Source organism: Lepidochelys kempii, chromosome 2 (assembly GCF_965140285.1).
Source record: "Lepidochelys kempii isolate rLepKem1 chromosome 2, rLepKem1.hap1, whole genome shotgun sequence".
Classification (NCBI taxonomy): domain Eukaryota; kingdom Metazoa; phylum Chordata; order Testudines; family Cheloniidae; genus Lepidochelys; species Lepidochelys kempii.
In genome coordinates, this window is record NC_136381.1 from 145,767,011 (window position 1) to 145,784,143 (window position 17,133).

General features: G+C 44.9%; 1 protein-coding gene across 4 annotated transcripts in view; it reads right to left on the minus strand.

The window, feature by feature from the left end:
• The window catches only part of TENT4A (terminal nucleotidyltransferase 4A), a 143,405-nt gene that overhangs the window by 36,321 nt on the left and 89,951 nt on the right, over positions 1–17,133 (minus strand). For 2 of the 4 annotated variants that reach the window (XM_073332402.1, XM_073332399.1), the window contains one exon: positions 9,443–11,700. The exons of 1 other annotated variant lie outside the window; for it this stretch is intronic. In XM_073332402.1, the coding sequence (XP_073188503.1) occupies positions 11,515–11,700 (186 nt within the window). In that variant the 3' untranslated portion in view covers positions 9,443–11,514. Of the gene's footprint in view, positions 1–9,442; positions 11,701–17,133 lie in introns of those variants that run through there. One more of the 4 variants, XM_073332400.1, reaches the window with a different exon arrangement.

The following is a 17,133-nucleotide window of genomic DNA, read 5'->3' on the forward strand; positions in this document are numbered from 1 at the left end:
GGGGCCTCGCCTAGCGCTCCGGGGCCAACAGTTTACAGTGCTTCACCAGTGCTGGGTCTGCCGACGGCTCCGGGGCACTACGCACCAAGGTAACCTGAGCTGGCATTGGATGCTCCGGGCCCGGCGGCTGCAATGCGGCCTCCATCAACTGTTGCTTTAGGCAAAAGTCTTTCTCTCATTGTCCTTGGCTTGAACACCTTGCAAATCCTACACTTTTCAGTTTGATGTCCATCCCCCAGGCAACGTAGACTCAAGTTGTGGGAGTCACTAACTGTCATAGGTTTGCGGCACATGGCGCAAGCCTTGAAGCTGTGGGCCTGCAGCATGCCCCGCGGCCCAGGGCCAGTGCTGGAGGCCTCCAAGGACTTAATCACTTAAGTGTTCACAATCTATATGTAAACGAACTGATAACAGCTACTCTAAGGCTAAGGGACTGCTCTTCTACGAGAGAGAGAGAGAGAGTTGTTCCAACGCTGCCACGGACGGTAAGAAGGAACTGGAGTGGGTCAGGCTGGTGGGGGTATATATGTAGGGCACAGTGGCGCCACTCGGCGGGCCCGCCAGGAACTGCTAAGGGAAAAAGTTTCCAACACTCGTGTACATGGCGCGCACACACCTAAAGTGGAATGGAAGAGAACAAGCACTCAAAGAAGAAAACTAGGTTGAGGTCCAACTGGGGAACCAGATCCCAGATCAGCGGAAAAAGCCTTTCAAAGGCCCTTAAGAAACCAGATAGTCAGTCATGTCATGCGAGAATGGCATTGTCTGATGGCAAACAGGTCCACTTGAGGAGTATCCCACCTCTTGAAGATCATTCTGATGACGTCCGAGTGAAGGGACTACTCGTGGTGAAAAAAGAATGACCTGCTGAGGCAATCCACCACCGTGTTTCGGATGCTGGGGAGATGTAGGGTTTCGATGTGTATGGCGTGCCGGACACTGAAGTCCCACAGTCAGAAGGCTTTTTGACAGAGGGCCGAGGACTGTGCTCCTCATCTGTTCAAATGGAACATGGAGGTTGTACAGTCCAACACCTGTACCACCTGATGGGATAGTTGCAGAAGGAACACTACGCAGGCCAAATGAATGGCTCTGTGCTCCCTGATGTTGATGTGCAGTGCCAGCTCTTTCTGGGACCACAGCCTCTGGGTCTTGAGTGATCAGAGCTGGGCTCCCCATCCCAGGTCAGACATGTGACATTAGAACCATTGTGGGTTTTGGGATCACAGAAGGTATTCCTTTGAGCATACTGGGTTGGACCACCATTCCAGAGTGATAAGTACTTGCGGCAGAATTGTGAGGACTCTGCCTGGCTAGGGTATAGACCGACACCAGCCACATCTGTAGGGGCCTGAGATGTAGTCATGCATATTGAACTACATAAGTGCACACCGCCATATGCCCTAGCAGCCTGAAGCACACTCTGGCTGCGGTGACAGAATGGTGGGTGAGTTGGGCAATGAGACCTGCCATTGCTTTGAATCTGGGTCCTGGGAAAAAGGCACTAGCTCAGGTAGAGTCCAGAACTGCCCCCGATGAACTCTGCTGGGACCAATGTGGATTTTTGTTCGTTTATCAAAAAACCCAGTGCTTGACATGTAGTTTGCACCAACCGGATACTGCACGGGACTTGTGTCCACAAACGACTTGATGAGCCAAACGTCTAGGTCTGGTTAGATTTGAACACCCTGACACTTCAGGCAGGCTGCGACCACTGCCATGCATTTCATGAATACCCTTGGCACTGTAGCCAAGCCGAATGGAAGCACTGCAAACTGGAAGTGGGTTTGTCCCACTACAAGTGCAGGAACTTTGTGTGTCTATGGAAAATGGAAATATTAAAATATGCGTCCTTCTACTTGAGAACGGCATACCAGTCTCCAGGGAAGTGATAATGGAGGCCTGGGAGACCATACGGGACTTCAACATCTTGAGATATTTGTTGAGGCCTCACAGGTCCAATATGGGGTGCAGACCACTCTTGCTATTCGGTATCAAAGTACCAAGAGTAAAATCCTTTCCCCTTTAGATAGAATCATAGAACTGGAAGGAACCTCGAGAGGTCATCTTGTTCAGTCCCCTGCACTCAAGACAGGACTAACTATGATCTGGATCATCCCTTGCAGGTGTTTGTCCAACCTGCTCTTAAAAATCCCCAATGATGGAGATTCCACAACCTCTCTAAGCAATTTATTCCAGTGCATAACCACTCTGACATTTAGGAAGTTTTTCCTAACGTCCAATCTAAACCGCCCTTGCTGCAACATAAGCCCATTGCTTCTTGTCCTATCTTCAGAAGTCAAGAAGCACAATTTATCTTCCTCCTCCTTGCAACAACCTTTTATGTACTTAAACAGTTATGTCCCCTCTCAGTCTTCTCTTCTCCACACTAAACAAACCCATTTTTTTTCAAATCTTTCTTCATAGGTCATGTTTTTTTAGACCGCTAATCATTTTTGTTGCTCTTCTCTGGACTTTCTCCAATTTGTCCACATCTTTCCTGAAATATGGCACCCAGAACTGGACACAATACTTTAGCTGAGGCCTAATCAGCATGGAGTAGAGCAGAAGAATTACTTCTCATGCTGTCTGACAATACTCCTGCTAATACATTCCAGAATATTTGCTTTTTTGCAACAGTGTTACACTGTTGACTCATATTTAGCTTGTGATCCACTACGATCCCCAGATCCCTTTCCGCACTACTCCTTCATAGGCAGCCATTTCCCATTTTGAATGTGTGCAACTGATTGTATTTGTCCTTATTGAATTTCATCCTATTTACTTCAGGCCATTTCTCCAGTTTGTCCAGATCATTCAGAATTCTAATCCTGTCCTCCGAAGCACTTGAAACCCCTCCCAGCTTGGTATCGTCCACAAACTTTATAAGTGTACTCTCTATGCCATTATCTAATGTATGGGGGACTTCCTGTACAGCCCCTACTCGCAGGAGGGCTTGCACCTGTCGGGTGAGAAGTTGCTTGTGAGAAGGGTCCCTGTAGAGCAGAGGTATGTAGAAAATGTAGGGATAAAGTGAGACAGGCTAAAAGCCAAGTAGAGTTGGACCTTGCAAAGGGAATTAAAACCAATAGTAAAGGCTTCTATAGCCATATAAATAAGAAGAAAACAAAGAAAGAAGAAGTGGGACCGCTAAACACTGAGGATGGAGTGGAGGTTAAGGATAATCTAAGCATGGCCCAAGATCTAAACAAATACTTTGCCTCAGTCTTTAATAAGGCTAATGAGAATCTTAAGGATAATGGTAGCATGACAAATGGGAATGAGGATATGTAGGTAGATATTACCATATCTGAGGTAGAAGCGAAACTCAAACAGCTTAATGGGACTAAATCTGGGGGGGTGGGGCAGTTAACTTTCATCCAAGAATATTAAAGGAATTGGCACATGAAATTGCAAGCCCATCAGCAAGAATTTTTAATGAATCAGTGAACACAGGGATTGTACCGTATGACTGGAGAATTGCTAACATAAAAATAGGAACTAAGAAACGGAAAAAAAGTGATCCGGGTAACTACAGGCCTGTTAGTTTGACATCTGTAGTATGCAAGGTCTTGGAAAAAATTTTGAAGGAGAAAGTAGTGAAGGACACCGAGGTCAATGGTAAATGGGACAAAATACAACATGGTTTTACAAAAGGTAGGTCATGCCAAACCAACCTGATCTCCTTCTTTGAGAAAGTAACAGATTTTTTTAGACAAAGGAAACGCAGTGGATCTAATTTACCTAGATTTTGGTAAGGCGTTTGATACCGTGCCACACGGGGAATTATTAGTTAAGTTCGAAAAGATGGTGATCAATATGAAAATTGAAAAGTGGATAAGGAATTGGTTAAAAGGGAGACTACAGCAGGTCATACTGAAAGGTGAACTGTCAGACTGGAGGGAGATTATCAGTGGAGTTCCTCAGGGATCAGTTTGGGGACCAATCTTATTTATTCTTTTTATTACTCACCTCAGCACAAAAAGTGGGAGTGTGCTAATAAAGTTTGCAGACGATACAAAGCTGGGAGGTATTGCCAATTTAGAGAAGGACTGGGATATCAGACAGGAGGATCTGGATGACCTTGTAAACTGGAGTAATAGTAATAGGATGAAATTTAATAGTGAGAAGTGCAAGGTCATGCATTTAGGCATTAACAACAAGAATTTTAGTTATAAATTGGGGACGCATCAATTAGAAGTAACAGAGGAGGAGAAGGACCTTGGAGTATTGGTTGATCATAGGATGACTATGAGCCACCAATGTGATATGGCCGTGAAAAAAGCTAATGCGGTCTTGGGATGCATCAAGCAAGGTATTTCCAGTCGAGATAAGGAGGTGTTAGTACCGTTATACAAGGCACTGGTGAGACATCACCTGGAATACTGTGTGCAGTTCTGGTCCCCCATGTTTAAGAAGGATGAATTCAAACTGGAACAGGTACAGAGAAGGGCTACTAGGATGATCCGAGGAATGGAAAACCTGTCTTATGAAAGGAGAGTCCAGGAGCTTGGCTTGTTTAGCCTAACCAAAAGAAGGTTGAGGGGAGATATGATTGCTCTCTATAAATGTGTCAGAGGGATAAATACCAGAGAGGGAGAGGAATTATTTAAGCTCAGTACCAATGTGGACACAAGAACAAATGGATATAAACTGGCCATTGGGAAGTTTATACTTGAAATTAGACGAAGGTTTCTAACCATCAGAGGAGTAAAGTTCTGGAATAGCCTTCCAAGGGAAGCAGTGGGGGCAAAAAAGACTTGTCTGGCTTCAAGATTAAACTGAGTAAGTTTATGGAGATGGTATGATGGGACAATATGATTTTGGCAATTAATTGATCTTTAAATATTCATGGTAAATAGGCCCAATGGCCTGTGATGGGATGTTAGATGGGGTGGGATCTGAGTTACTACAGAGAATTCTTTCCTGGGTATCTGGCTGGTGACTCTTGCCCACATGCTCAGGGTTCAGCTGATTGCCATATTTGGGGTTGGGAAGGAATTTTCCTCCAGGGCAGACTGGAAGAGGCCCTGGGGGTTTTTCGCCTTCCTCTGTAGCATGGGGCACAGGTCACTTGCTGGAGGATTCTCTGCACCTTGATGTCTTTAAACCATGATTTGAGGACTTCGGTAGCTCAGACTAGGTGATAGGTTTATTGCAGGAGTGGATGGGTGAGATTCTGTGGCCTGCATTGCGCAGGAGGTCAGACTAGATGATCATAATGGTCCCTTCTGACCTTAATATCTATGAATCTAGGTAGGCAAACTACAGTCCGTGGGCCCCATCTGCCCCATGGGACCGTCCTGTCCGGCCCTTGAGCTCCCAACCGGGCAAGCTAGCCCCCAGCCCCTCCCCTACTGTCCCTCCTCCCCTGCAGCCTCAGCTTGCCTTGCCGACAGCGCTCTGGGTAGCACGGCTCTGTCCTGCTGCTCTGAGCGGCATGGTAAGGGGCAAGGGAGCGGGGGGATTGGATAAGGGGCAGGGAGTCCCAGGTGGCAGTCGGGGTGGTTGGATGGGGCAGAGGTTTTGGGGGGGCACGGTCTGGGGATAGGAAACAGGGGATGTGGATAGGCGTGGGAGTCCCAGGGGGCCTGTCAGGGGACAGGGGGCGGTTGGATAGGTGTGGGAGTCCTGGGGGGCCTGTTGGGGAGCAGTGGTGTGGATGGGGTCAGGGGGGTTTGGATGGGGGTGAGGTCCTGGGGTAGGCAGTTAGGAACGGGGTTTCCCGGGAAGGGGTGGTCAGGGGACAAAGAGTACGGGTGGTGTCCCATGAGGGGACAGTCAGGGGACAAGGAGCGAGGGGAGGGAGGGTTTTTTTTTTTCCCCGATAGGTTGGGAGTTCTGAGGGGGGCAGTCGGGGGCAGGGGGCAGGCTGTTTGGGCAGGCACAGCCTTCCCTACCCAGCCCTCCATATAGTATGGGAACCCTGATGTGGCCCTCAGGCCAAAAAGTTTGCCCACCCCTGCTGTAGAGGGACAGGGAAGGCGGGGTCGGGGTGGGGGGGTGGGGGCATAGAAATAAACTGCAGGATATAGTAGCCCAAGTGGGGAGGAAAGCAAAAAGGCGGTTTGAAAACAAGAGGCGTGCAGGGTCCTGGCTGCAGATTGGGAGGTCACCCTTTGGTGCATCCTCAAAATGCCTAGTTGTTCCAGGAGGGTAGTGAGAAGAGCCGAAGTAGGAAGAAGGGGCTGGTTGTTGGTCTTTATGGTGCTTATAGCCCTTGCCCTTCTTGTGGTAGGGCTTTGGTCACACCTGACTGCTTGGTCTTTGATGTTGCTGCAGCTTGACCCTCCTTCTAGCAGGCGCCGGTGTATAGAGACCCAAGGACTGAGAGTCCTTAAGCCCATGTAACCTTGTGTATGTTTGTTCTGCAAACCGGGCTGGGTCATCGAAGGGAAGGACCTGGATTGATTGTTGAGCCTCTGACAGCCAGAAAGACAGCAGCCACAATGCTTGCCTCATTGACACGGCCGTAGCAATGGATCTGGTTGCTGAGTCTGCTGTGTTGGAGGCGGCCTGAAGGGAGGCCCTTGCCACGTTTGTCCTTTCATCTAAAACAGCCAGGAACTCTTGCCTGGAATCCTCCGTCAGCGAGTCCATGAACTTGCCCACAGACTGCCACACGTTGAAATCATACCTCTTGAGTAAGGCCTGATGGTTTGCCACTCAATAGTTGGAAGCTGTCAGATGAATAATTGACAAATCAACTTTTTTGCTAAATAAATCTAGTCTCTTTTCATCTTTGTTTTTGGGAGTTGGGCTGGGTGGCCCCTGCCCATCCCTCTCGTTGGCCACAGAGACCACTGAAGAGTTTGTGGCTGGGTGGGAATATAAATATTCAAACCCCTTTGCCAGGATGTAATACTTCCTCTCTGCACACTTGGAAACAGGTGGGAGAGAGGACAGCGTCTGCCATAAGGCTTTCACCAGCTTTACTAATCCTTAGTGTACCGGGAGCACCACTCTAGACGGGGCCACTGTGGCCAGAATGTCAAATAGCGTCAGAGGGTTCTACCAACTCCAATCCTAGGTGTGCCGCCACCCACTTTAGCAGCTCCTGGTGTGCCTTAGCATCGTCCTGTGGCACTGTCTGGGACGGTCCCACTACTGCCTCATTAGGTGAGGACGACGAGGAGATGAGGGCGGGGAAGGGTCTGGCTCAGCATCCCCCGCGTATGGGAGACCTCCACTGAGTCCAGAGCGGGATGGGAGTCTGTTGCCTGACGGCCCTGACACTAAACACTGCATCTGGCTCTTCAATACCTGGGGGAACCCCCATGGGTTCCAAAAGTGCCATGGGGTAGGCCACTGGCCCTGGGGCCATGCTCTGCCTGATGGCCCTGGAGGAGCCCCTCCAGATCTGGTTGGGTGTGCCTGACCTGAGGGACCCACTATCTCCTCAGCCTCAGAGACAGAAGAGGAAAATTCCTGCCTTGAGGACAACTGTGGTGCCAATGTTACGTCCATATCCCCTCCACGCCTACCATCCCGGTGTCTGCGGCTTGGCTCGGCTGGGGCTCGGGGTCCTGGTGCTGCCTGTCCAGGGACTGGGGGTGGAGCTCAGCGAATCAGCGACAGTACATCAGCGATTGACACCTAGCGCTCTGGGAATGGTGCTGGAACTCTGACAACTGAATGAGATGGCAGAGAACACTGCCTCGACCCTGGGGATCGGTGCTGTGAGTCCAGCGATCTACGTCTTGGCATTAGGGACTGACCGGTCTCAAAGTCCTCAGGATCAGCACTGTCCCGGTGAACCTCATTGCCCCGAGGAGCAATGCCTGCATTGACAACCGGTGCTATGATTCTGGAGACTGGTGGCGTACTATGGCTTTGCGCTGACCATTGGGTGAGTGATGCCATGCCACAGGGGACCAGTGCTAAGAGTCCGGCGAACGGTGCTGGGAACTCTGGTTGGTATGGGGCAGGTTGGAAGCGCATCTCTGGAGATCACTGCTTCAGCGTTGACCACCGCGGTTCGAGGGAGCAATGCTGCACAGACGGAGAGCATTGCATGGGCCCCAGTGCTGGCTTCCCTCTGGAGATGACTACGTCTTGATGGTGCATCGGTAGATAGCTTAGCTGGCGATGCAGGTGCCTGGCTGGGCTCCAGAGACATGCTGCCCAGCACGGGCCTATGCTCCTCTTTGGACTTTCCTTTTCCAATATGGGATGTCAGGGAACGCCCTTTCTTGGTGTGGTTCCTCTGCTTCTTAGCAGGTACCAGGGACCGGGACCAGCATCAGGAGGGCAGTGCTGGCAGCGCACTTTGCACCAATGCTGCTGTGCTCCTTGTGTAGTCTGATCTCAGCGGCTCGAAGACTGGTGGGAGGGCCAACTCCATGAGGATCACTCTTAGTCTTATGTCCAGCTCCTTTTCTGTTTCTTGGCTTTAAGCTCTTGCAGATACAACACATATAGCTAACATGGGTTTCCCCCAAATACTTCAAGCAGCTTTGATGAGGGTTGCTGATCAGCATAGGCTTTTTGCAGCAATCATAATGCTTGAAGCCTAAGGATCGGGACATGCCCCACCCCTGGGCTAAATCTCTTAGGGGACTATCTACAGTACTATTAGAAAACTATTAAGAGAACAGAAAAGCAATGTCCAAGTAGAACTGACAACTTACTTAGAAAAGAGTGTATGGCAACAAACTGACATATGGCAGGAAGAATTAACTCAAACTGCCATCATAGCTATCACTGATGCTACCACCACAAGATGGGTTGATGAGATTTACTATTACATTGTTTTCCTGCTCTCAAAAAGCATTTTCATCTGAACAGGTGATGTGATACACTACAGCAACACCATCTCCATTAGATCAGTGGAATCTTAAGTTAACACTTTGGATGAGAAACCAAGATACCTTCCATACTCCTTCCCTAGGTGTTTCATCCTCACCTTAAGCATGCAACCTCTCTTTGACGTTTATTTTAGCCTGCCAGGACAACCCTACCCTTGCACCAGTTGCTGAGAGCAAAATGGCAAGCTAAAAAAAACCTATATGTTAGCAAGGTATTTTTCCTTCAAAATAATTCTATGCAAATGAAGTGGGACAAAGAAAACAGAGCTGAAATTTAACTGAAGATTTACTGAACAGTTTGCCAAAGTTATAATATATGGTTGCTTTAATGAAAAACCATTGTCACTACAGACGCTGAAATACAACTAAGTGTTCAATGCTGTAACACACTTGTGCTAGTACATTTCAGCACCTTTGAGCCAGATCTTCCCTTCCTACTGTTCTTGGAAGGTGTATGACATTTAAAAGAGACATTTAAAAGACAATAGATGTATTGTTTTATAGGAGCATTTTGAAGCAGATGTTTGAAATAAAGGTTAAAATGTGGGGTTAAGAGTGAATTAAACCCTTCCATTAGATTTCTTGTGAATATCTACCTAGCTATACACACACACACAAAACAACAACAACTGGTCTCCAAAGTTTATTAAAAATCAAAGAATAGAAAATTTTACATAAAAATATGTCAATTTTAGCTTCCACATTGTTGTCCACACAAAAAAAAATCTAAACATGATTTTTTTTAAACCTGTAGCACATAACCACAGCAGTAGCCAGGCCAATTTATTTGGTACACCATGACTGACATGGAACATGATACCTGTTTCCTTTTAAATGAATTTTGCTTTAAAACGAACGCTAGTTAAGACACCAACTAAAGCCTCTGAAGTTTCCGTAATGTAGGTTTATGCTCAATATTGCTAGTGTGTAAAGATTAGTAGTACAGGCCTACGTATCAGCCCTTAAATATTGGTTAATGAATATGTTCACAATTTTTTAAAAATAATTTGTGGTAAATCTGGATCATTAAGTACTGCAGACAAATGTGCTACTCTACTTTGGAATGTTGCCCCCTCTTGTCTCAAGGAGATCTGTTTGCAACTGACAGATGTAGTAACAATATGGTTTAGTCCTGCTTCAAAGGCAAACTGCACTTTATAAAGCTTCATCATGTTAGACGCCTCATTTTTATCTTAACATTCAGATATCAGTTTTAAAATATTCCACTTCTATACATTTGGATGTCATGGTAATAGAATTTTTTCAGCTTTCCCCACTAACTAGACTTTAGATAACTAACCTGTAGTGTTCAGCAGGATTAAGAACCCTCATTTTAAAAATGGGAAGTCAGAGGGCATGTGAGATTCAACTAACCCCCAGGACAACTGTGGTGCTCTAAAAACTCAGGGTCAGGCAGGATGCATATTTCCTTGTTCAAAAAAGTTAACAAAGACAGTGGTTGTCATGGCAATACACACTTGCATAGTATACCTGTATGCATCTGTAAATTAAGTGCCAGCCACAGATTGTGTCCAACACTGGGCTGTGCTCTCCTCCAATACATTAAAAGATGCTTCTTGCAATGCTTAGAGCAGCTGAAGTACTTTATATATTTGCTCTTAACAGAACGAATGCATACTGCTATACAGATTCCTTAATGGAATCAACATATTTCCTTTCTCCACATTCTTCAAGCTGGGTACCTTTGTTTAATAATGATGTTCAGCCCCAACCATTAATGGGTTACATTACTAAATCCGACAGAAGCATATAGTTCACAATTCTTAAATTTCATGTCAGGACTTAACCCCTTTTCAACCTCAAGAGGTTACATTTCTGGCACTTTAAATGCTGGATTTGTTGTCTATTACAAGGAATAAATTAAAACCCACTGGTCAGAGCAAGACAACTGATAGAGGCCAGACAATGAGCTAAAATGCATGGTCAAAACACTTTGGAGCTTAATACCTTCATAAAACCATATGCCAAATCAGCACTTTCATTGTGAATCAAGAAGCCTCAAATAGTACCAAAAATGATGTCATGTTCGCAACACTGCTCAGACAAACTGCCAAACTATGAACCCAACTTAGATAATACAACCTGGGAAAGGATCTGTAAATTAAACAAAAAAAACACCTCCTCCCTTTAGATACAACTTATGTGACAAAATGAAATTAAATTAAAAATTCTGAGTTATTGCACAAATTATACTTTTTCAATATTTACAGAGCAAAAAAGTTCTGAAATTTGAAATTAAAACAGGAGGGGCAGCAAAACTATTTTATCCTCAATAAAAAAAATGTCAAGGACTGAAGCTCCTTTGCTCCTCAAACAAAAGAGCAAAACAAAATCCCCACAAAGGAACAGATGTAGCTACAGAAAAAAAGCTACAGTATTTATAATGTCCTTGCAGTTCTAAGGCCAGAGCTGCTTCAGCACTGTCTGAGTATTAACGGGAAGGCAAAAAAACCAAAAACAAAACAAAAAAAAAACCCCTTCCACATTTAATAAGGCTTCACAAATAAGCACAACTACTTTAAGATGGACTTCACCACCACATGAAGAAACATGCAAAAAGTCAGTTGCAGATATTTGGCAACACCCACAAACTGATGTGCTGAATGCTGGTCTCCATTCCCTCGTCTAGTATCGTTCACTCAGCTTCAGTTTGTAAAATGGGGGAAGATCATCCTGGCATTAGCCATTATCTGCTGAGACTAATAGGCAAACTGTCTCTGTGTTTTTTTCTTCGCCAGATGTTACGATTATATTGGTGGTGTCCTCTGTTGCCAACTGGCTGCCTCACACCTCCACTGCTGACTGGACTGTAGCCATTCCCTTGGTTAGGATTATGAGCTCCTTTCATAGAGAATTTCATTCCACTGTGCTGCTAAAAATACAGAAGTGTTCAGTTAAGTACTATAGTCAGCTGAAACAAAGTGCATCAATTCTCTAACCAGCTGTACTTTCTCAATGTGCTACTCATTGTCAGAACACGTATCAAAACAAGTAACAATATCTTTCTCCAATGGGGTGTTTCTTGTATATTTTAGTCAAATGTGGAAACTAGCTTGCACTACCACCATTACGGAAGGGAGTGTATTCTGAAGTATACTCCTCAAATGTAAAGGTACTAGGTCAAAGGCAAGTGTCCTAAGCACCCTTTAGTTTTGCATTAAATATACAGTTCATCTAAATATATTGACTAGAGATGTGATTAATTGGTTTCACATTTAGTTAGTTTTTTGTAGAGACTTAGTACGAATACAAGTAAATGTTAAATATAGGATCAGTTACTGCTGGTGAAATGTTTACTTTTTACTAGCAGTTTCCACACTGGTATCTGAGATACCACACAAAGTCCTTGTGCCTGGGATAGGTGTTAACTATGTTCTCAGATACCATGGCATAGTAACTGCTGGCAAAAGTTTTAATGGCAGACAGTGTAAATCTGCTACCATCTCGGGTGACATGGGTATAGTCTATTCACCTATAGTAAGTTAACTGTGAACAGGTGTCCACGTTAAGTGAGATATTGCTTGAATAAGGAGGCCTTGAAACAAAATAAGGTATTACTTTTGATAATACCGTCAGCTCAAGTCAGTTTATCACAAGGCCTTGGAAATAAGTATGCTATGAAGCATGACCAGAGGCTCCTTTTCATGCAGACAAATAATTTTATAGTGCATTTGGATATCTTCAAAAGGAGGACACTATCAATCTAAGTTATCAAATCTATTCATTACCTTTTATTACCACCTATTTTAGTTTAAGAAAATCTTCACAACAGGCTTTCATAATTGCAGAGAATTTTAACTACCAGTATAAATCACCTGCATACATGTGTGTACAGGATCTACAAGACTTAGTCCATTACTTTCTTAGAATAATTAAGTTTCTTCAACTAATTGACGACATATTTCCACATCAGTCCGAAGTAACAGCAATTGTGTAAATCTTAGAAACGGTGTCTATTTGTACAACTAAGCCTGCATCAAGTTTATCTAGCTCATATTTTATTATTCAAACAACATATTAAAATAGATGAGAGGCCAACATGACTGCATCTAGTAGAAAAAGATGAAAAAAGTGAACTTAGAAACCTAAGGGGAAATTAACGAGCTGCAGTTTAAAATGAGCTGCAGGGTGGCAAGAAAGCAACTGTAGCAGGAAGTACAGAGCTCATTCCATCTCCTGTTGAGGTCAATAGTAAATGGGAAGACTCCTTCAATGAGTGCACGATAGGGCTCATTAATAATGCCAACAGAAAACACATTTTTACCTAATCTAAACTAACTCATTTGGAACTAGTGTAGGACTATGGTGCAGTATGTATATTCCTGCCTTTATCCAGAAGTAGTCATTCAGACCACCGGCCTAGGTGCTATGATAATACAAAGAATAAGTCTGTGTGTCATGAAAAATTCAGGATATAAAAAAAGCGAGTCAACCTAATCAGGCAGCTAGAAAGCTTTGTTCTTGGATTTGTGACTTGGTGCTTGATATTACCATATTATAGTCTCAGCCTAAGTTAGCCAAATAAAGCCTGACCTTGATAATACACCCATTATTATTTGCACAAGACATTTTGGCAATCCAGAGACTAGAAATGGTTACACTTTATTTAAAAAAATCAGGAAAGACAGGGAGATGAGACAGAACTCCTGAAGCACCAACTCTGGAGAAGACTGGAGTGAACAAATGTTTACCCAAATATACGATCACCAAAAGATCAAGCATTTGCCAAAAGTATTACTTCATCAATCTAAGGACTGTGGCTCAAACACTGAACTTTACTAACGTACCGTGTGAATTTTAGGGTTTTTTTTTTTTTTAAAAAACAGACAGCTTCTGAGACACTAAATTTTTAGTGGTTTGCTTTTGAAGCAAGTCATGCTGTTCAGTGGTGTTCTCATTAGTAGCAAACTCAAGGTAATGTTTATTAGGAATTAAGCCAAGGCTCTTGGCTCCTACACAGTAAATTTTCTGTTCTAAAAAAGTTTGTAAATAAATGAATCCGTTTCTTTTGTTAGTAAAGTTGCCCTCTAGACAGATCCTCAAGAAGAGAGCAGAAAGTTCATCCTGGCTCTTTAGGAAATACTTCTGGTAATGAAGCACCAAGACTTGAGGCTGAAGGAAAAACCCAAAGTATATACCATAAACATAGCAATTCTGTTAGCTGGAGAGTGGAAAAATCCTACAAAAAGTTAAGACGACAACTTCTAGCTGCACTTCTTGGCCTCACCTGTACAAAGTTTGCTGCATTTACATAATGAGCTATAGATGCAAATAGATTAAAAATAGCAGTGTTTGGAGAGATCCAAGGCAGGCACAATTGTCCTTCTCACAGCATTTCCAAGATCTATATAAAACACTAGAAATCTTATCATGAATAGATGCAAAGTTAATCTAGATTTTCTGTCATAAAGAGTAATTGTATTGGGCTCTTAATCACAAACAGCTTGCTGTCTTCAGTCAGCCTGAAGAGTAGCTTCTTACCCCTAAAAAGCAAGCCTCCTAGTGTCACAAGAGGGGCTGAAGAGTGATGGAAAACGTTAAGACTCATGTGATTAGGTACTGGCTACAGAGTGACCAGAAGTCAGGAAGTAAGTCCCTTCTTTGTAGCTTGATAAAGACAAAATATCAATTTTATCTGTAATTTTGGCATCTTTAGATTCATCGCCCTGGACAGAAATATTCATTCATGTTCACTTATCCAGTCTAATTGAGTAGAAGCAGAGTTTCTCTTCTTTTAAATTAAAAGCCTGTTGGCAATATGCATGAACTGGCCACTCTCTTCCCCAGACTAATACAGCCAAAACTAAAGAGAAAACTAGAACACAATTTGAGACATTATGATAGTGCGGCATTTTAACTTCAGGCTCCATCCCCTCTTGCCACAGCTGGAAGATAATCAAATCCCATGTTAAACCAAACTTAGTATTTCATATCCTGTATGTATACATACGTCTGTCTAGTACAGTAGATTCATATGGGAGTAATCAAAATTACAGGCAAACTGTTTGTTATTCTCCCATGATAAACTCACTGCTCTGTATAGAAGTTCGTACTCATGGGAAATAGTAAACAGTAACCATAGCACACTAATCATTTAGGGACGGTAACAGTGAACATATGGTCATTACAAACAAAACAAACACCATGCATCTGACAAAGTGGGTATTCACCCATGAAAGCTTATGCTCAAATACATCTGTTAGTCTATAAGGTGCCACAGGACTCTTTGCCGCAACAACAATGGCATTTATCACCAAGAAAGTTGCTATCCAGTTTCCACCAAAGAGAAACTGCAAATTGAGGAAGTGAATATAAGGCATGAATGAACGCATCAGGTCGGAGTAAGGCCCGGTCTACAGTACGTGGTTATTTTGGAAACCCAGCCGCGCTGCGCTGTTCGTGTTTAGTTTAAAGGACTCATCCCTGCTCAGAGCCTCATCGGAGTCACATGGTGGGTGGGTGTATGTGTTGGGAGGGTGGGGGGGGAAGGGAGAGGAGGGTGTTGTGTGAAGTGATCATCCCAGAGAGCCCACAGGCCCTCCTTTTATATGGCAAACCCACCAGGCATTGCTTGCTATGGGAAAGGGGCCGGGCAGTTTGAAAGCACTGAAATGAATGCGGAAGAAGCAGAACCCCGCATGCCCCTAGGGCTTACCATAGCTGCCTGCAAGTTGAATTCTGTTGCCCAGCTGCATGTGATGGCTTACTCACACCAAAGTGGCAAGCACTTCAGTATAAGAGGCAAAATGAGACCTTGTCCAGAAAGAACATGTGCTGTGTACTATGAATTGCCTGTTTCACTGAGAAAGAGTGTCCCCTTTGTTCTCTAAAATATATATCTTTTAAAATACTACCCTCCCTTTTTCTCCTCCCGCAGCAGGTGCAAATGTTTCAACGCGGCTCCTATCTACTCCGTGCCAGAGGCTGGTCCAGATTAGAAGGCAGAAAAAACGAACTCGGGACGACATGTTTGCTGAGCTCATGTAGTCCTCCCACACGGATAGGGCCCAGCTGAATGCGCGGTGGCAAACAATTGCGGAGTCGCATAAACCATTACATGAATACGAAGAGAGGAGAGATGTGCGTGATGAGAGCAGGCAGGATGCTATGGTCAAGCTCATGGGGGAGCAAACTGACATGCTCCGCTGTATGGTGGATCTAATGCGGGAAAAGCAGCAAGACCACAGACTGCCGCTGCAGCCCCTGTATAACTGCCCTCCCTCCTCCCCAAGTTCCACAGCTTCCTCACCCAGACGCCCAAGAACACAAGGGTGGGGTGAGGTGGCGGGGAGAGGCTACGGGGACGCACACAGTCAACCCCAGAGGATTGCACAAGCAGCAGAAAGCTGACATATCCTAAATTTTGATTTGGTTTCTGGACCTGTCCTTCCCTCCTCCTCCACCCCCGAACACAATACCACCCCACCAGCTTCTGATTTTCCTCAATCTTTTGTGCAACAAATAATAAAGAACGTTTTTTGTGACAATTGTGACTTTATTTCCTTTCATATATATATAGGGAGCGGGTAACTTTAAGAGAAACAAACACAACTCTCACACCGTACCCTGGCCAGTCATGAAACTGGCTTTCAAAGTTTCTCTGATGTGCAGCGTGCCCTACTGTGCTCTTCTAATGGCCCTGTTGTCTGGCTGTGCGAAACTGGCCACCAGGCGAGTTGCCTAAACCTCCCACCCCACCATAAATGTCTCCCCCTTACTCTCTCACAGATATTGTGGAGCACACAACAAGCAGCAATTACAATTGGAATATTGGTTATGCGGAGATCTAACCAAGACAGTAAACTGCGCCAGCGCGCTTTCAAACATCCAAAAGCACATTCTACCACCATTCTGCACTTGCTCAGCCTATAGGTGAACTGCTCCTTACTACTGTCCAGGGTGCCTGCGTACGGCTTCATGAGCCATGGCATTAAGGGGTAGGCTGGGTCCCCGAGGATAACTATAGGCATTTCAGCATCCCCAACGGTAATTTTCTGGTCTGGGAAGTAAGTTCCTTCCTGCAGCTGTTCAAACAGACCAGAGTTTCTGAAGATGCCAGCGTCATGCACCTTTCCCGGCCATCCCACGTTGATGTCGGTGAAATGTCCGTTCTGATTCATCAGTGCTTGCAGCACCATGGAAAAGTACCCCTTGCGGTTTATGTACTGGCCACCCCGGTGTTCCGGGGCCAAGATAGGGATATGCGTTCTATTGCCCTGCCGCAGTTAGGGAACCCCAGCGCATTAAAGCCATCCACAATGGTCTGCACATTTCCCAAAGTCACTACCCTTGATAGCAGCTGGTG